We start from the raw sequence: 20,738 nt of genomic DNA, 5'->3' as shown, positions 1-20,738 counted from the left end.
GCCCCGCCGACTGTGCCAGGACGACAGGCGGGCCCGGCAGTGGGTTGCAGGCAGAACCCAGGGGTACATTGTGTTCTTTTTACTTATTCATCCCTTCTGCTGGAGGCAGACCAGGTCCACCTTACACTGCTTGGCCCCCGTGAGTGAGAGCTGGTAGGCAGGGACGGAGGACGGAGTGCAGGGAAGTGGGAAAATGGCACAACATGTCCACGTCAGTTAAGCAGCGCCTGAATACATTTTGATTACATGGAGAGACAAACAAAGACAACTTGTAGTTGTGGGAGGTTTTGAATAAGCTATAAATCAAGTTGATCTCTTGTTCAAATGTTTGAAATCATGTTAGTCAAGAGTGTGCACAAATTAAATATTAAATTTAGCTTTGTAGCATTTTGAAAATTTCGCTATGGCAGCACCTGTAAGGCCCCCTAAGCAAAACCATGAGATAGCTTGCGGACTGTCCTCCTCTGCCTCTGTGTGTGTGTGTGTGTGTGTGTGTGTGTGTGTGTGTGTGTGTGTGTGTGTGTGTGTGAATGTGGTCTTGGAGGTGAGTTAAATCCAGCACCGTGGTGCTCGGCTCATCCCTTATCTGCACAGTCTTCCTGACCGCCCAGAGAAAATGGATTCATCATGCTTAACCGAGGCACTTGGCACAACAGGGTAATAGGTGGTTGTCCCCTGGATGGATGGGCGTGTGTTTGTGTTGGATATGTGTGTGTCCATGTGAATATCTGTACCCCCCCCCCCCCACACACACACCTACCACCCCCTTGTCCTCTGCCTCCTAGTGTGGATTAGGTTTAAGCTGATCTGTGGCCGGTGGAGGCAGGCGGCGCCTATAGCGCTCTTGTGTTGCTCTGTGATATAGTTTGGTTTACCGTGCCACACGGCACATGCATGTACACACACACACACACACACAAGCGATAACACGCACTCATCTGAAATCAGGCTGAACACTCACGTATGTTATGGACAGATAGACGGGCATGTGGTGGAGGAGCAGCAGCTGAATCACTTCAGTGTGCTGATGCTCACAGCATCTCTTAATGAGGGTAGAAAGTTCTCAATAAAAAAAGTTGTTGCAATGCTTTCTACCGAATATAATTTAATAGTTTTGGCAGGGGGTAAGAATGAGGTGTGATTGACCGATAATTGCACGTCACCCCCGTTTTCTCAGGTTTGAGAGTCAAAGGTGCGACAGCTATCAGTCATTCAAAGTGAAGAGACTTCAGTCTGCCAGAGAGCGATGAGAAGCTGGAAACGCGAGGAACCCGCGAGGAATTGAGGGGCGCGAGAAAGACGCACGGCGCCAAAGAGCTGCGTTCCTCCCGCAGCTGCCGGGGACAGACTCCCCTTCACCTTCATCCCGCTCCTCTTCCTCCACCGCTCCCCTCCACCTCCTCAATTAGCTCCCTTTAAAAGAGAAGTAACGGTTAGCGAGAGATCCGCATTGTTCCAGGGTGAGCCGTGGTTGTTCTTGTTGTTGTTGTTTGTCTCTCCCCCCCCCCCCCCCCCCCCCCTCCCCCTCTCTCTTTCTCTATCTCCATCCCCCTCCTCCGTCGCCCGTTGGTGTGTTTTTCGCTCGTTTTGATTTTCTCAGAGGCTTTTTCTTTTTTTCTGTGGGGGTAACCCCACTGAATGGGACAATGCAGCCTAGCGTGAAATTAAAGCTCTTAGTTCGTTTGGAGTTGCTCAAAAGAGGATTTTACACATGCATGCATTCATACACCCTCCCATATGCTATAGATATAGCTAATTAGAGGAAGTACACCCTATGTTGAGCATCAAGGGCCCAATTAAAAGAGTAGGGGGAAACCTCGGCGTGCAAGATCTAGGCCAAATCGTCTCCGTGAATGCAATCCCCGCGCCTTGCGTGTGAACAGTGCGTCTGCCTTCTTAATCCAGGCGGGAGAAATATGGACACGACTGATATGAGAAGCCCAAGTTGCATTAACATATGCACATCACGTACTCGGTGAGTAAATCAAGAAAGAAAGCAGTCGGATTGATCGTCCCCGACAGGCGAGCGTCTGATTCAAAACAGATTGAGCTGCTCTTGCCGACTCTTCCAAGTTTAGTTTTGGAAGTAGTCTTCGAATGAAATGTCTGTCATGCATGCACATTAGAGTTTTTTGTTGTTCCCGTCAAAGGCGTTTATTTGTGCAATTTCACACTGCAACGTCGGAGGCTGACGGCTGTTTAGCTTTGTCAAATGTGTTTCCATGCTGCTTAAGAATATTTCAGCTAAAAAGCAGTAACTTCCGCGTGTGCAGCTTAACCGAGGTGTTGGCTGTGTCTTTAAAGGGACAGTTCACCCCAAAATCCTACAAATATGTATTGTTCCTCTCACCTGTAGTGCTATTTATCGATCTCGTGTGAGTTGCCTATAGTTTTGGAGATGATTTCTGGAAAGAGACATTGCTGTTGATTTTTTCAAATGTATTTTTTATTTTTTTTTGGCGCTTTGAGCTCCACAAGCCGAGCGCCATATCGTCCCATTATATTAGAGAGAAAGCAGACATCTCTACGGCCGATACCTACAAAACTGGGCGATTCACACCAAAACAATCTAGATTGATAAATTGCACTGCAGGTAAGAGGAAAAATGTGTATTTTTAATTTTAGGGTGAACTTTCCCTTTATCGTGTAGGTGACGGAAATACAAAGGGCAGACTGTATAGCCACGACACCCCACTGTGTTGAACGGACTATAAGGTCATTTATTTTTTGCTTGCGCTGTGTGTGTGTGTGTATGTGTGTATGAGACAAAGGCAGACCGATATAGAGCAGCAGCAGTCCACATCGCCTGAGTGGTACGAGTGATAGCTGAAATATCCACCAGGCCTAACAGATGTATCTGATACCTGACGCACAAGCACCAACAATCTTTACGATCGAGTGACACGCACTCGCATGCTTCTGTTCAGCCCTATTTCCTCAAGTTAAACTACCGGTCATGGAGGCCTGCAGTCCCGGCAAGGTAGCCAGCGAATCCAGTTAGTGAGTCAGACTTTGTGGAACAAAGTGTGCTGCTCCCTGATCCCATCTCTCTCTCTCTCTCTCTCTCTCTCTCTCTCTCTCTCTCTCTCTCTCTCTCTCTCTCTCTCCCACTCCCTCCCGTTGAGAGCGCTGGCAGCCTGCCAGGGGTGGAAAAATCTATAAGCCATTGCGTAATATACCATATCTTTACCTTGGTTGAACCCTGCACAAGATCCACAGCTGTGTGAGAGCACAAACACAGAAATGAGTACCTCTGTGTGTGTGGTTGTGTGTGTGTGTGTGTGTGTGTGTGTGTGTGTGTGTGTGTGTGTGTGAGACAGGGACAGACAGACATAGAGGAGAGAGAGAGAGAGACATACACAGAGTGGCTTCTTTGTGGCTAGTTTTCAGTGCGCAACCTCGTATAAACAGTATCACACCACTTTGATCGAATGCTGCCGGCAAAATATTTTCCCGGGGCAAACAAGAGCGTGAAGTTTGCATCACCTTTTTTTTTTTGCGCCAAGAGGAAAAGCTGAGGCTGTAAGAATGTGTCCATTTTAGAGGCGATGGATGTTTCAAAAAAAGAAATCAAATTAACTTCATGTTTTGCTTGAATGATATATAAGCTCCGTGGCAATGCCACAGTGCTTCCAAAGCCAGTGGCATAAGCAACATTGTTCTCCAGGCGTATCCTTAGAATGTCGCTACCGGGCCTCTCGTGTTGGGAGCACCTCTTCCATCTTTTCTATTTTCACCAGAATCGTAGTTTCGATGTGTTTGGCGCAGAGTTCGCGTCGGCGTCCGAGCACCTGAAGCCCCTTCGGGAGCTTTGAGTGTATTTTTTTTGTTGAGCCTTTTATTGTCGGCCGCTGTCTTTTTAAAACTAGAATTTCGATGCTGTGGGTTCCTGTGTGTCCTCTCTGTAGTGGCTCTGACCTCACACCGAGTATGCAGTATGTCGAGCCGCACAAAAGAAGTTGTGTGTGGATCCCTGCGTGATAATCTAAATGACATTGTCGAATCAGTTAATTTAATATGATCCACTCAGCCAGTGATATTGGCCATCCGAGTATCGCACGCTCGGTCGGATTTGTTTTGAACAGCGGTGATTATTATTAAACGGTCTGTAATGACTACTGATAATCCCCACATGCAGTCCAGAGCACCCTTGGATTCGCGGGGAGGCATTTGTTTGTTAATGCACCAGTGAAACCTAAAAATACATGCAGATGTGTGTGGGACAAAACCGCAAACTCAACTGAGATCCCTGCCATTGTTTTAGCTCATGCTCGTGCTTCATTTGTATTTATTTTTTGTACTGGCTCGCTTGTGGAAATCTTTCTCAACAAACGTGCACAGAACCCCCCCCGTGTGCACTTCAACTTTCCTCACCCTGCAGCTACACAGTGTCGAGGGTCAAACTGTGTTAGTGTGGTGATGGTGGTTTGGAATGGGAGGGGGGCAGGCAGCTGTATGAGGGAGGTAAAGCTTCAGTAAAAAAGTTGGGTGGCTGAGGGATACAGCGTAATTCTTCACCTCATGTACTGCATATGTATTTGTGAGTGTGTGTTGTGTGTTGTGTGAACGTGTGCAAGGCGGACCGCTGATATGTTTGTGTTTATTGACTCAGAGAGACGGGCCGTGGCTGCGCACACAGCGGTGTACGGGTGGCAGGGGTCCAGGCTTTGGGGAAAACGTGTGTGTTTAAAGTACACACAGGCCTAATTATGCTGATTTAAGCATTCTTGCGGTCCTCCCTCTGGCTTGTGGTGAGTTAACTGGCACAGGGGCGTCCAGCAGAGAGAGAGAGGGGGGGGGGGGGGGGGGGGGGGGGGGGTTACAGAAGACAGAAAGTGAGGCTCAATAAAGAGATTTTTTTAAAGAAGAGGAAAGAAGGAGGAAAAGATTGTGGTAGGACACAACACAGTGAGATTGACTACGCAGAGATACATGTCGTCCCAGGACGCCCGGTGAAGCAGAGGAAAAACACACACTGCCGTCAAACTTCCCGGCAGGTTTTTTTTCCTCCTCACTTTGGTGGTTGAGAGCGCGCCCGCGCTTCATATTTATTTTTGTATTCAGATGTTATGGATGTTAATTCCTTTTTGCTCCGGGAAAAAGGACGGCCTTTTCCCGGAGCAAGAGGAATTAATACTGTTTGAACGCTCTCTGCGGAGTCTAAAAGGAGGGATTTTTTGAAATGGAGTCTGGGAGGTTTATAAGTTAAAAACCTGACCACCGCTAAACAAACAAACTAGGGATGATTAAAAGCTGACCCTTGTTTGTTGACTCTCTGCTCTCCTGTGGGCCTGTGGGTGTGCACCTGTCTGCTGTCATTTCACGAGCGTGCATGTACCAGGCGGTTCACTGTGGTTTGTGTGCAGAAGGCGGACAACATTAGGGACATGAAAGAGCAAAATAATTTATACTAAATGACAGAGGCAACTGTACAGGTGAGTCTAACTGAGACGAATGAAACGGGTCTGAGTATACGTTCTCACCCCATCTCGTCACATACTGACGCTTGTTCTACCCGAGTGTTGTTATCCGAGCCTCTCCTTGTTTTGTTGACGTAGACGGGCCAACTGTGCGTTCCTTTAGTGCACGTGCCCCACTGGCTAGCTCACGGGCCGTCGCTCTGCACTGCGCTCATACGGCTGTTTTGTCGCGGAAGCGTTGCATCCACCATCCGGTTCCCCCCTTTAGGTAAACACCGTTAACTCTGACGGCACTTTTGCTGCAGTTTGCACTGTTAGCGCTGCTAGCACCGTTAGCTTCCCGCCGCCGGCTCAGCCGTCGGCATGTAGAGAGCCGTTGAGAGGTGTCAGAAATGCTCCCAATCTTGTTTAAAGCACCTTTAAAATAAGGACGTAAACTAAGTAAAATAAAAAGAACGTAAAATGAGCATTTCATAATGACAGATTTTTGTCACGGAAAAAACAACAACAAAAAAACAAAGCCAGCAACTTTTGAGGCAAAGTGTTTCCCTGCATGTGTGTGTGTGTGTGTGTCTAGGGATTCCGGTACCTCTGCATTATGACTTTGTGGCCTACACAATATCCAAAACACCACGCTAACACTAAACAGTTCATTAAAGGCCTGCACAGGTTCCCCTCATGCGACTATAGCGAGCAGAGCAGAGATTGATGAGGCTGGCCGGTGTGCGTTCTTTCACGCAGGTGATAAAATCCTGCTGGAGAGGCAGGCAGGGCTGCTCAGTGTCTCTGGGTTCATGAGACGGGATCAACCAACACACCAGAGCTCACATGTGCTCCCATCTGCAATATGCTCTCACTTTCCTTACACTTCATTCCTGTCTTTTTTTCTTCTTCTCTCTTTCCAACTCTTTCTCAAAACCTCCCCTCTCTCTTTTGCCTTTAAAAAAAACATCTTATCTCCGCCTGCTTTTCTCTGTCTCCCTCTCTCCCCATCCCTCAGCTCTCCTTCAATACGTCTTTTACTTCCACCGTCTCTTTCTCCGTTTCTACCTCATTCTTTTCCAGCCCCCCCCCCCCCCCCCCCCCCCCCCCCCCATCCTCTCTTTTCGTTCCCCTCAGGAAGAAACACAGTCTTATCTGGGATATGTTGGATTTGGTGAGCTTAAAAGCCACTTTACTAACTCCCTGTCGGCCACTCCTGAGAACAGCACACTATCTAAAACAGTTCCACCACTCGCTCGGCTTTGTCCGCTGGAATGCTGCTCATCGGGCTACTTCTTACTCCCTCATGACCTCTTAATGCTAATCCTTCACCTGACTCTCTATCTTCTAGACCGCCACCCTCCTCTCCCTCCTCCCTTCCTCCCTCCGCTTCTTCTCTGACAAAAAATGCCTGATACACGCGCATCGGGTTTCTTCGGTGATGTGAAGGAATGCTATTGTATCATAACCATATTACAGTACTTAAAGGAGGCAAATGGTGCCAAGTGCTATCTAGAGAATCAAATCTCTGCAGCAAGAGCTTTTCTCTCCCCTTCAGATTGAGCGTTCCCGTTTAGATTTTTCCTCTCTGGAAACACAGAAAGCCGAAACAATGGGAGTTGTATGCAATAATGCAATTTATCCAGGAATTGGAAAGCCAGCCTAAATAAAGACGCGGCCAAATCCAATTTTGCATCTGATTTATTTCAGTGTTTTTTTTTTTCTTTTTTGGGCAGCCGAAGAGCTTGAATATTGCCCAAAACATTTCCCTATATGAGGTTCTTCTTTGTGCGTGTGAATCAATTCCGGTTTTGCATACAGCACTGTTAGCCATTCGGTTGTGATGGTTTAGAAAATGATGGTTTGTAAGCGCTCAAATGCTGTACTGATATTCAGATGACAAAATATTTATTCAAACGCTTAAAGAGTGTAACCAAATGATGAGTGTAAATCCAGTAGCAGTCTGAACAGGAAATGATCAGACTGGGGGGGGGGGGCATGCCCTCTCTGGCATGTGGCAGGCAGACTGGAGTGAGAGGGATTTGCTGGTTTTATTATTAGGGCCTGTGTGTGTTGTTGATGGAGCGGCTCCATCCATGTTGACTCACAGAGAGACAGCGGTGATGGCTACACTGAGCATGGGTGTCAGGCTTGGCTGATGACTCCTACTCCCTGTACAGCACTGCAAAGACAAACCCTTTTGTATGTATGTGTGTGTGTGTGTGTGTGTGTGTGTGTCTGCGTTTCGAGTGGATGTGTGCGTGTGCAGACCACACCGCGTGTGCGTCTTTCAGTCCTGACGGCCAAGAAGCCTCAGCAGCATCTGACGTGGCAGCTCTTGCTGCTTTCCGTCCAGCTCGCTCTCCTTCTGGCTCCCTTCTCTGTGATACTATCTTTTCATACAATCACATGTTTATAAATGGAGACTCGATAAACACTGTTCTATTCGCTGCAAAAAACGACACGGCACAAGTAGATTTAGTGCAGTTAGGAAATGGCTTTTTTTTTTTTTTTCATCAATGAGACAACAGTGATTTTCGCAGTTTGCTGTGTCTTTAAAAAAAAAATCTTTTATTGTTGCTAGGCAACCACCGAATGACTGCTAGCATTAGCTTAACACAAACCATAATCTGTATGCTGCCTCAAAGTTAATAGTACAGTTTAAATTAACAACCCAGAATTTGAATTAGCGCAGTGATTTGCCTCCTGCTGTTTTCTCTTCAGATCACTGTAACGGTTGGTAAAGTCATGTAGCTCAGGATGTCCAGCAAAAGTCACCACAATGAGGGAAAACCACTAAGTTTAAATGTTTTTTTCAACTCGAGGCGCTCCTGCAAAAACGCATGCGCATAGAGTGGAAAACCGCGAGGCGCTCAGCAGTATGTTAACAAAAATAGCAAGGCCTGCAAGGGAACATTTGGTCACACATATACAATATTGCTCTTTCATTTCTCAGCACGGTTGCAAGGGATTTCAAGGTAACTAGGGCCAATATAACACACGAACTATCAATTCACCAAATAAAAGCTATTAAGTCGTCACTCATAAGCAGATACTGTTGTTGTTTGAATTTGATAGTAGCTGTTGTACTGAAGAAATGAGAGTTAAGATAACTGCCCTTCTCTCACACATTTTCTTTTAATGTTTACAATAAAATGCATCACCGTTCTAAATCCAGCACTAAACTAATCTGAAGCTCGGATCGGCACTCCTTGTTCTCTCCCATGCCTGTTTGTGAGGTGCCTTTTTTATGGAGGTGGGCTCCCTCCGTTTTATGTCCCCTCTGAGGACATGTACTTATGGCTGTCTGCCTGTGGTGCTGTGGTGCTCCTGAGGTCTGTGCGAGGCGGTAGTTTAGGCCCGGGGAAGTCAGCACGCGTGGTCACGGAGGAGATAACTGCGCACACTCTCTCCCAGAGGCGCCCGTCTGCACCGGGTGTCTGCCTGTGCCCTTGCTTTGTTTGAGGACACAACTTAAAAAAAAAAGGAAAATATGGTTGTGGAGGATAAAAGTTTCAATATGATTTTGTTGTGTGTGTTTGTCCTCGTGTGTTTACGTGTGGTTGTTGGGGCTCTTTGTCTCTTTGTCGCATGTGTTTTTGCATGTGGCCTCTGTGTCTTTTCCGGCCTGGCATGGTGCTTGCCCTACAGGGAATGCCACTCAAAATGGGCAGAGCGACCTTTAACCCCCCCAGAGTTGCTGCCGCGCTTTAACCTAAACTCTGTCAAGCGCAGCAGAGATTAAGACCCGGCTCCGAGGACGCCATTTGGAGTGGACACCTTTTAACCCCGCCGGGATCAGAGTGGCATAGGAAGCCACTCGGAGCAGCCACCCACTCTTAACCCCTGACACTACCAACTCGCAGCGCAGACAAGGCAGAGTGCACAGGCAAAGGTCCAGCTCATATCATGCCACAGGGAGCGGGCACCGTTTAACCCTCGCAGCGCCAACTCAGCAAAGGGGCCAAACTCCAGCTCACACGATAAGCAGAGTTAAACCCGCAAGCTTCAGTGTTCCTGATAGGGCGCTCGCTGGTGCGGAAATAGGATGCTAATGTCAAAGAGTCGGCTGCCCATCGACAAAGTAGCATAACCCATTTGCGGCGTTGTAATTCTAAACGATAAATTGTGGTGAGCAGGCTGAGATGTTCTGTTCTTTTTCTTATCGAGCACTCACTTTTATTCGTTTGAGGTTTTTCGAAGGTCACAGATTAAGCCACTTTTATTTTTGTACATGGAACTATATGGAGGTTAAATGATTTGTGGAGATTTGACTGAAGTAATTTGATAAATTAAACCCCATCAATAATTCTGTTGTGTCCCCACAAATGTCACCTCTTTAGGGAACTAAGGAAACAGCCATGTTTGCAGACTGAAAACCACAGAGTACGAGTTGCAACAGTAGGTTTTAAAAGGGTGTCATAAAGCCATGTGTCACCGAATCTCATCTCGCAGTTATCAATCCTTCAATCAGCAAGATTGCGATCAGATCCGCTTCACCCACAGCTCGTGAATTAGCTTTGCTCTGCGAAGTTGGAACAATAGATATCCCGCCGTACGTAAATGGCGTGACTGCAACTCTTGTATTTTTTACTTTTATAATCCTGCTTTTAAAGGAATGTTGGTGCGCTTCACTGGCTCCCTGCTCAACAATAAAGGAAGCAATCAATCACGCAAAAAATAGGGAATAAATTCACAGTGAAGGTATGGATAAACGTGCCAACTGGCTTCTTGCAAATTATACATTTAACACTAAACGTTGACAGATGATATCATGATTATACAAACTGCAACAGTTAATGAAAAGTGTAATTTATAGACAATATGCTTTGCCTTTAAGGGAAGCACCAGTCAATGAGTGTGTGTGTGTGTGAGAGAGAAAGAGATAGAAGAAAAGAAGAGAGAGGGCGAGGGGAGTTTCTGCACTTGTCTGTCTGGCCGTGGAAGGAGTGCACAAGTTTGAGTCTGGGTGAGTCAAGCTGTGTGTGTGTGTGAGAGAGAGAGAGAGAGAGAGAGAGAGAGAGAGAGAGAGAGGGGCAGCGAGACGAAGAGGGGAGCTCCACCGTGAAAGGAGTGAGGGGCCGAGTGAGAGATGCTAGGAGATGGATAGAGATAGAGAGACGGATGGCTGAAGTGCAACGACAATATGGAGCACAGGAAAAGGGAGAAAAAAAGTGTTGGAGAGAGACACAGAGAGAGAGAGAGAGAGAGAAGGGTTGCAGAGTAAGAGGTGAAAGAAATAAAAGAAGGAATGGAGGAGTAGGTGATGGTGGTGTTGAGGGGGAAGGGGGAGAATGAATGTGTGAGTCGGGCAAGTGGTGAAGCATTTGCATAAAGGGTGAGGGCACTCTGCCCGGCTTTTGGGGGGAGAGAGGTTGGCATCTCGCCTTGCCGACTGGCAGAACGAGGACCGGGGAGGAATAAAAGAATGAAGGGTGGGGGTGGGAGGGGAGTGAAGCGAAAGAGTGCGCAAGAGAAAGTCTCTCAATAGTGCATCTCTTGTGCTGCGAGGAGACGCAGGCCTTGGCCGCCGTCGCAGCGAGGGCATGGGAGGGAGGCGAGTATCGGGTTTCATTATCTGCTTGATTCCTGCTGTATTTGCTCACCGCGAGGCTCAAAGCCCCCTCTGCAGCTGGAGGCAGGGCCTCGGCGTAGCCAGCGAGCGGCCGCTGCCATGCGCCGACTGGAACGCTGTTAGGTGTGTGCAGCAGCCGTGGTTTTGGGGGGGGACGCGAGAGAGGACGCTCTCCGTCCCCCCCCGTGTGACTGAAGCATAAAGCTGCTGCTATCACCCTGAACACACGCGCACACACACACACACACACACACACTCCAAGTATCACACTGCCCACTTGACCTTTTCAGGAATGGCCGCCCTTGTCGAGGGGAAACGCTGTACTCTCAGTTTTGCTCCGACGTCCTGTCGGAAAATGCCACACCAACAGTTACGTGTGTGTGTTAGTCCGTTTATGCGTGTGTGTGTGTGCTTGCCATAGCGACGCTGCAGAACCCTCTGCAGTGTAAACACACATGCAGTAGTCTATATGCATTCACTTAGCGTGCATGTAATCCTATACTGCCCCATCTAGCTGCAGCCCCATGTTGACGTGGTTTTATTAGATCATTCTTTGCCAGAATCTCCTGATTTAGTTTGAAATCTATAATCTTGCCCAGTTTTATTTATACCACAATAACATCATCCCCTTAAGGGAAACATTCTTTCTAATTGACGGCGCTGCTATCATGATGAACATCCAGTTTAGCATTGGAAGGAGTAAATGTATAGTGTTTCGCACAGCCCTATTTTGCAGTCCCCACTGTACATTTTGGCGTACGCTCTGTATGAGTTTTGAATTCCGCTCACCAACTCAAAGCCAAAAAAAACCCGCAAATATATTTCACCGTTTAATCATCGCAAAATGTATTTTGAAGTCGTCCAAATTGAATTCGGCTCACATATTTTCAGCATATAAAAGGGGGACTATAACTCACTTGTGGGGTTGAAGTTATGTTTATAATTAAGTGTATAAGGTGAAATTCATGCAGATGGGCCAGAGTCGTAGAAAAACCACACAAACCTCAAGTAAACCCTGGCTGAATAAATTCTGGATACCAAAATAGAATCCTAAAGATCCCTCGATCTTATCTTTGATGTGCTCACATTTGAGGCTGAAGCAGTCTGCGTGGACAAATCCATCGCACAAACGTGAAAGCATATTTGAGTATAATATTACCCCGGTCTGCAGTCATGTCAGAAGCCCCAGCTTGCTATCAGTCCTTGTGTCTCTGGAGCTGTTTTAAAGCTCGCTCGCTCTGTCTTTCCCCTCGCAAGCCTCATGCCACAAATGGCTTCCAGACTTTCACACATAGTAATGCTTCAGTGTGTAAACAGGCGTAATTACAAACGATGCGCAGACACACTTTACACATCAATCTGTGCTGATTGGGAGGAAAGAGAGCAGAGAGAGAATTTCTTTTTTTCTTCCCTCTTCCAGGGGGTGTAGATGAATGGATGAAAAGGTTTTGAGCTGGGTGGAACTGGGAGGACTGGCAGCACTCAGGACATTTTTAAGAAGAATAATGTGGCTCTGTGTGTGTGAATGCATGTGTGTGGGCTCGGAAAAGTGAATGAAAGGGGAAGAGAAAGAAAGGACACTTCTTTTTCTTCTGTGTCATGAGAGTTTCCAAGGAAATGGTAGTTTATGTCAACTTGTCCGTAATTATTTTATATCCCTGAGGATTGTGGGGTTACTAACCCATCACCCCTTAATGGCAGGGTGTTTCTCTCCACTAGTCAGGCCTGCTGAGCACCTTTACGTCTCCTGCACTCCTGTAATACAAATATGGAAACTTCGCTCAAGCCAAAGCAACTTTGTTTTTCTCTTCCACTTCCTTTTTCTTTTCTTTTGACAGAAATGGCATCATGCCTACTGCATGAGAAATGGTTCAACATCGGTTTTATGTAAAGTTTAGAATAATGAAGCAAGATTAAAAAAAACAACCTTTGATTTATATACAAAGTGCAAACAGTTTAATAATTATTCCAGACCACCTAGAGTAGTCAGAGCACACACACACACACACACACACACACACGCGCACATGCACGCACGCACACACACACACACACACACACACACACAGGGAAAATAGCTTAGATCTCTCACAGTCTTTCCTTTACATCACCGCAGTACTTGTCAATATGTGATTTCGCACAGCAGATGTCAAAGTGACATTCCAGTCGTGACACGTCGTGACATGCTGTAACCTTCATCAGCTTTCTCTCTCTCTCTCTCTCTCTCTCTCTCTCTGTGTGTGTTTCCCAACCATATCTTACAGGATCAACCTGAATAGTGTTAACAAAAGACTCGTGTGACAAATACAATTTTCTTCTTTCATTGTAGCATTTTTCAAAATTAAAATTAAGTGTAGATTTTCTCTTTTTAGTAATTTAATTTTATGTAAAGATGTTGCTTCATTCAAATGTTGAAAAGGCAAAAGCTTTTTTATGTCCCAGTGTTTCTTATTCTTTCAGCAAATATTTGGTCAAATCAATTGATTATTAATGTTATTTAATATAGAATATTACATTAAATATTTTATTTATATGGATAAATATATATATATAATATATATATATATTACAAGTTATGAACATGTATTTACAATGGAACAGCAATTCAAAATTATTATGACTCAAATGTTCTGAATTTTCGTATTAAACTGCAAATATGAAACATATGCATGAGTCAGAATTTTTTATTAAATAACGTCCCTTTGTTTAAAAACACATTTTTTATATATATATATATATATATTCAGGACATTGCAGTGCATTCACTGTTATAATTAACAATTACAACAATTATAACAGTTAAGTATCCTAACCTCTGTTTGTCAGAAAATTCAATTTTTTAAACCAGGTAGTTTACATTTTAAACCACACTTTTTATGAAATTAAAATTATTTGAGATCATGTTGGTGGTAAAAAATATATAATATAATATACTATAATATAAAAAGGAAATGTGAATTGGGTGCATTTATTATTCTGATTTAAATGACACCTGTTGTGAGGCTCATGGACCTAATTAAATTAAATTTTGTTTTGATGTATTACTTCTACTCCATTCACTTTTAATTTGTTGCACTCACAATTGAACACTTAAAAGGAAGAAAACAAAATGAGCGAACTTCATGTTGCTAATCCAATGCCACATGCCCAGCGAGAACACATTTAATGCCTGTTGACTTACAACCAAGTCGTCCTCACCCTGCAGGATGTGGCATTAAGTAAATGTATGACCTGATCTTTATTTCCTTGTGTCTATGCAAATGTCAGCCCGGTGGCATTCATTTGTATACCTAAGACTACTATCACAAATGTTCTCAGGTAATTGCCTATTAGAGCTGTTGACAGCAGTGTGGGAAACAGGGCCGAGCTACGGTTGTTAAAACGGATTGTATGCAAATATAGCCCAGAGACGGGAACGAATAGTCCTTTTTTTTCTTCGCACAAAGGTGTTAATAGACTCTCTAAAGAAAAAAGGAAAAGCTACATTAATACATCTGCACTGACTTATGGGGGAAAGCTGCATAATGTAACATATTTGTTTACTCTGGCGAGTGTTTGCCTTCACTGAGGTCATACTTTCACACTGTTTTTATTCATTGGCTCTACTACGACACATCCGCCTCATTTTAATTATATTTCGACTTTTACTATTTATTTTGACCGCTATTGTTCAACGTAGGCCGCACGAGACCGAGGCGGAAGGCAGACGAGCTCAAGTTCAGTTGTCTCTCCGTGGGGAGGAAGAGGGCCATTAGATGTGGACATATTTGGTATTTGGAGCAGTTGTACTGTCGACAACGAGATATGTTGGCTATTTTAACGAACGTAAAATACAAAGAGTTAGTTACACACAGACGGACGGCTTCCGCTAAAGGTTAACAGAGAGAGAAAGACGGCCGTAATAAGCCTAAAAGACTGCCGTTATTAGCCAAAACTAACGTTGCGCCGGTGTTGAGAAGATTATAATTACCCGCTGAACATGGCGATCGAGGTAGGTTTCCATCTTTTCAAGCTGAGAGTATTCATTTTGCATATTGTTTTATAAATGTAGAGACGCAGGGTGCAGTCCGTTTTAATAAGGTAAAGGACCGGCCACGCGGAGGGGTTTTGGTGTGCTCCCCCATAGCTGCGTTACACGGATAACTTAACTCCCCTGGTCAAAACCTTTATATCATATATTTATTGGTGTTTAGATAGTTCTGAAATAAACAAAACAGCCATTTTTCAACGATAGGACATGCCCTGTGCTTAAAACCTGGATTTTGGTGACATTTTACTTCTTTAGTTTCCAGGCCTCATTTCACATTTTTAGCTGTAGGACATTTAGGATATTCTTAACAGGCAGCCATAGCATACATGACAAAATGGTGTAGTGGGTAAAACTGCACCAAGCACTCTCTCTCTCTCTTTTTTTTTTTTTTTTTTAATCTATGTTTTGTTGTTTAATAACCATCAAAATTACAGTTTTTAGGGTTTTTCTTTTGTCTTGTGTTTTTGGCAGTTGCTGCTGCTCCAAGCTTGGCCTTGTTAACGAAACCTGAGGTGTTTTTTTGCGTTTCTCTCCTGCTCTCTGAGTTTTACCCTGTCGGGCAGGAGGGGAGATTGTCTTGCCCGGCCTAGCGAACAAAGGTCGTCGGTTTTTTTTCTGAGAGACAGAGCGTGGCACGCAGAGATAAGATGAGCCCTCGCTCAAATTATTGCCGAGCAGACACCTAAAGAGTCCAGTGGCCAAGGCCCCAACTAACTGCCACCCGTCGTTCTGCCCCGAAGAACTCTGGGCAAACAGGAGAAACCGTCTCTAATGAGCTGAAGGAAATGTGGGTTTGAAAATGTCCAAATAAATAAATAAGAAATGGACGTATTAAATAGTAGGGTGCCACACAGACTCATTTCTTGGCCAAAATCATGAAAGATCTTGAACTGCAAATTGTGCACAGACTTCAATGCCTGTGTTATGCTGTTGTGTATCATTTTGTGTTTGGTCCAGTTTATGATCATAATAGGCCTGGCAGTGGATTTAACTAAGTGATTTCAAAAAGGGATTTTTCTTTTCTACACATTTCATACAAATAGCAATAATATGGATTATTCTACAGTATTATAATAGGTTTCTGTCTGTTTTCCATCCTCTGTTGTATAAAGAGTCAAGAAGAGTTATGTTACTGAAAATATGTTGCAGGGCAGGAACTACAAAAGCAAATGTGTTGCTAGTTTGAACAGACAAAGGAGAGGTTTGGATTTCCCTGATAGTGATCTCGGTTATTATCATTTTGCCTGTCAGTAATGGCATGATGATATTACAGGAAGTGACTGTAATACTTGGCACATATCACTCCCTTTTCTTTGTCTGCGGCCCATTTATCAAAAAGTCTAGATCCCTTCAGTCTTTTCAAATACGCGACAAACGCACCTCCGTCATTGTTCTTCAAAAACAAACACGCGCAGCCTCTTTAATTCCATCTCCTCATGTTCCTTTTGCCCATATTTTTTTTTTCTTCTTCTTGCCTCCGCCATCTTCTCTCATTCCCACATTTTTCACGTGTTCGGTTGCGGCTGTGGGAGGCAGGCGTATGTTAGCATGAGCAATCGGCACCCGGCCCGGCTCGGCCAGGTCCAGATGGGGCTGCGTGCCCCCCCCCTCCGCTCTCCAGTCAGGCAGCCAGCTAACCGGCTAGCTACCCACCCGGTTAGCCAACCAGTCATTCACCCAGCCAGTCACGTAGCCTCGCAGCCAACCGAACAGCCTGCCAGCCAGTCAGTGGACCGGCCAGTCATCCAGGCTGCGGCTCCTCTGTCAGACACTGACAGAGGGAGCAGGCCAGGCTAAATCTGATGGTCCTGGGAGCCAACCAGAGGACTCTGGCCTTTGTAGGGTGTTCACACAGACAGCCTGTTCCGTTGCACAGCAGGGGGCCTCCACCCACAATCAAATGTCCGGGCCCTCAACTTTGCCACATGACAAGTTAGCTTTTTGTGGCTGCCCATTGCCGAGATTCCAGTTTTGACAATGTCTCTATATTTCCTATGAGCCCTGTGGACTAATTTGGACAGCATAGATGAGCAATCTTTTTTTTGGGGGGGGGGGGGGGGGGGGGCGGGTATTTGGAAGTATGACATTTAAATGCACTTCTAATGAGAGGAGGGGTTCATACGTATTTTATACATGCATCAGATTATATTAAACTGATCCTGGGTGAGAGCCTTTGTCCCTCAGATATTTCTCCCATGGTGCAATGGGCACAGCTTGTCCCTCTGAGGTCATGTGGGTCGGCCAATGAGGATGAGACAATGCGCTTGCCAGGGCAGCTATACAGCCCTTTGCTCCCTCACTTTCCGCTGCTCAATCCCAATCATGTGCCATTGTGTACTTTATAATGCAACGCAATGAAAATATGGGCAATTTACCGCCTGCAGGAGGAAACTATAATTCTTTTTGGCTATTCCAAAGACCAGTGTATCCGAATTTGAAAGCATTAGGCAAAGCTTTGTGAATTACAGGGAAGCGGTATAGCCTGTTTTAGACGGTTTTAATATCCGCTTGCCTCGCCTTGTTAAACAGCTTAACATATATAGGCTTCTTACATGAAGCTGTCCACCACAGCATATTCAGCCGTCATTGTCCACTGAATCACACACAAATGGGATTGCTCTCTAATTTGGTAACAGAAACTTTTAATGTGTTTCTGTGTCTGTGCTGTTGGGGCGTTTAAAGTGGAGTAACAAAACAAAAAACAAAAAGAGAGGGAGAGAAGGGGCCAGTTTGGATGTGAGAGTGCATTTTGAAACAGGAGAGCATGTTTTTGGATGGTATTTTTTGGTGGAGGGGGTGGGCATTTTCTTCCCCCTCCTCTCTTTGTTTGTGTGGTAAATCCAGGAGCAGCTGCTGGTCTCAGGGTCTAGTGGGATTTTGGGCCTGTGCTTTCTCATGCCATCCCATGCCAAGGTGGTGTAACGCGAGCAGAGAGAGAGAGAGAGGGGTGTTTCTGGAGGGGGTGGGGCTGGGTGGGGGTGCAGTTGGAGAGCGAGCTGGTTTGTTGGGATGGCTGTGACCATGCTGGTGACGAAGGCGATGAGGGTGGGAGGGGGGGGACTTTAGAAGGCAGGCGCTGTCTGGATTGGATGCATGTAAAATTAATATCCTCTGGACTTTGCCTTTGCACTAGATTGGAACTTGTCTGTTTGGCTAATGACGTGCCTTCTGCCTGCACCACACACAGTCCCCGTCTCTCCCCCTCCCTCTCTTCTCTTTCTCTCTCTCTCGCTCGCTCGCTTGCTCTCTCTCTCCACTACCAGCCACCAACCATCCACCCCCCCCCCCCCCCCCCCCCCCCCCACTGCTTTGCTTCTCCCTCTGCCATCCCTCTTTTCCCTCCCTTTCAGCGCTGGGAGCGTGCGTATTGGCTGGGCTGTTTGAGCTTCGGTGCCAAATAGGTGGGCCCTCTGCATGTTGGCACAGACTCAGTCAATGGTTAGAGAAGGAAAGTGGAGAGGAAGAGAGAGACAGAGTTGGAGAGAAAGAGGGGGAAAAAAGAAGCTGCACTCGGGTTTGCCAGCGGTCGTGCACACTCTTCCAACATTGATTCGGTCCTCTTGTTTTGTTTTGTTTTTTTCTTCTTCTTCTTCTTCTTCTTCTTCTTCTCCTCCATCCGCACCCCCCTTGTCCAGCTCTCTCTCTCTCTCTCTCCGTGAGTCTCATGCAGATCCCACAGAATTGAACCAATAGCACGCGCCGCTTTGCCAAGCATTTTGCTGTTGTTGTTGTTTTTTTGTCAAGATCGTTTTTGCTACATATTTTTGCAAACAAAGAAGCTTGTTTAAGTTTTTGACAATTTTATCCTTTTTTGCTGCAATATCTGTTTTGTTTTGTTCGTGCAAGTCCAGCTCTATTTTTATTTTTTAATTTTTTTTAGCTCCTTTCAGACTGCTGAATTGCTGAACTTCTCTCCACTCTCCTTCTGTTGTGCTCTTGAACAGCACCTCTCCTGCTACAGTACCTCCTGTGTTCCTGTGCTGCTATTACACTGCGCCCCCTTGGTCTGCCTCCTCTTTCTCTGCCTCCCCCCCCCCACCCGCTGCTTTTATTGGACAGTTTCTCAACTTCTTATTTTGCTTCTTTTTTTTTTCACTCAGTCTTTTGTTTTCTAATATACGCAGCATTACTTCAGCACATTTTGATTGAGAAATCCAGTTGTTTGTCCTCCCATTTTAAGTTTCTTTGCAATCGGCGGGTGAATTTATGATGAGAGAGCAAAATGGTAACTACCATGTTATTCTTGTTTTATTCACATATGTTTTGTGATAGCGACTGTTATGACATTATTTTGAGTCCGGATGCAGTTATGTTTTTTATGGACAAATATTCTATGTTTAATTCTAATACTTAGAATTTGGTGTGAGTTCTCTCAAATTATTTTAAATAATTTTTATTGTAAATTATAGTTTATGTTGTCAGTCAGCATAAAAAAAAATGGATATAGATATATAACATCATTTTTTAGAATTCATGTTTTCTAGATTTTTTTTGTGGTTGTTTTGTTATCGATAAATGCAAGTTTGGCAATATTTATATCTATAACTAACACGTTTGATAATATGTATTTATTTAGGCAGGCACATAAATGTTGAAACAAATATTATTGAAAGAAAACAGTAGAATCCGGTTCTCATCTTTTACCTCTCATTCATTCAGTGTTGTGTTGTTCAGTGTTGTGTAAAGTGTGTCCTTCAGTGTGATGCGTCTGTGTTAGGTAGAGAGTGTAAAGCATCTCTCTCGCTCTCTCTCTCTCTCTCTCTCTCTCGCTCTCTCTCTCTCTCTCTCTCTCTCTCTCTCTCTCGGCACCACTCGCTCATTCTCTCCCTCCGCTCACACAGAGCAGGCGCCGCTCCTCCATGCTGCGTGCCGGTGCTAACTGCCTCTCTTCTCTCTTCCCTTCCTCACCCCCACTCCCTCTCTCCCCATCCTTCTCTCCCCCATTCTCCCCCTCCCTCTCCACTGCCTCCTCCTGCTTCCCCCCCTCCTCCCTCTCCTCCTCCACCCTCCCCCCTTCCTCCTCCCTCATCCAGGATGAATTCCACCCCTTCATCGAGGCCCTGCTGCCCCATGTCCGCGCCTTCGCCTACACCTGGTTCAACCTGCAGGCCCGCAAGCGCAAGTACTTCAAGAAGCACGAGAAGCGCATGTCCAAGGAGGAAGAGCGCGCGGTGAAGGACGAGCTGCTGGGGGAGAAGCCGGAGATCAAGCAGAAGTGGGCCTCGCGCCTGCTGGCCAAGCTCCGCAAGGACATCCGGCCCGAGTTCCGCGAGGACTTTGTGCTCAGCATCACGGGGAAAAAGGCCCCCAGCTGCGTGCTGTCCAACCCCGACCAGAAGGGCAAGATCCGTCGCATCGACTGCCTGCGCCAGGCCGACAAGGTGTGGCGGCTGGACCTGGTGATGGTCATCCTGTTCAAGGGCAGCCCCCTGGAGAGCACGGACGGGGAGCGGCTGGTCAAGTCGCCACAGTGCACCAACCCTGGCCTGTGCGTGCAGCCGCACCACATCGGAGTGTCCGTCAAGGAGCTGGACCTCTACCTGGCCTACTTCGTCCACTCGCCAGGTACGTGGCCAACTGGATACTACACACTGTTAAGGAGCGATGCCAACACATAACTCGCCATACATATCGCCATACATACATAACTCGCCATACATACATAACCCGCCATATGCACATGCCCGTGTGCATGTGCATATGGATGTACACACACAGAAACATACTTAGC

General features: G+C 45.8%; 1 protein-coding gene across 8 annotated transcripts in view; it reads left to right on the top strand.

Annotated features, from left to right (window-relative positions):
• Positions 1-20,738, top strand: part of LOC142948265 (nuclear factor 1 X-type-like) — a 111,251-nt gene that overhangs the window by 15,829 nt on the left and 74,684 nt on the right. For all 8 annotated transcript variants that reach the window (XM_076090163.1, XM_076090168.1, XM_076090166.1 and 5 more), the window contains one exon: positions 20,041-20,572. In XM_076090163.1, the coding sequence (XP_075946278.1) occupies positions 20,041-20,572 (532 nt within the window). The remainder of the gene's footprint in view (positions 1-20,040; positions 20,573-20,738) is intronic.

This window comes from Anarhichas minor, unplaced genomic scaffold (genome assembly GCF_050575085.1).
Source record: "Anarhichas minor isolate MPS153535 unplaced genomic scaffold, ASM5057508v1 ptg000012l, whole genome shotgun sequence".
Classification (NCBI taxonomy): Eukaryota; Metazoa; Chordata; class Actinopteri; order Perciformes; family Anarhichadidae; genus Anarhichas; species Anarhichas minor.
Note: the sequence above shows the minus strand (reverse complement) of the source record. Positions and strands in the feature narration are given on the sequence as shown.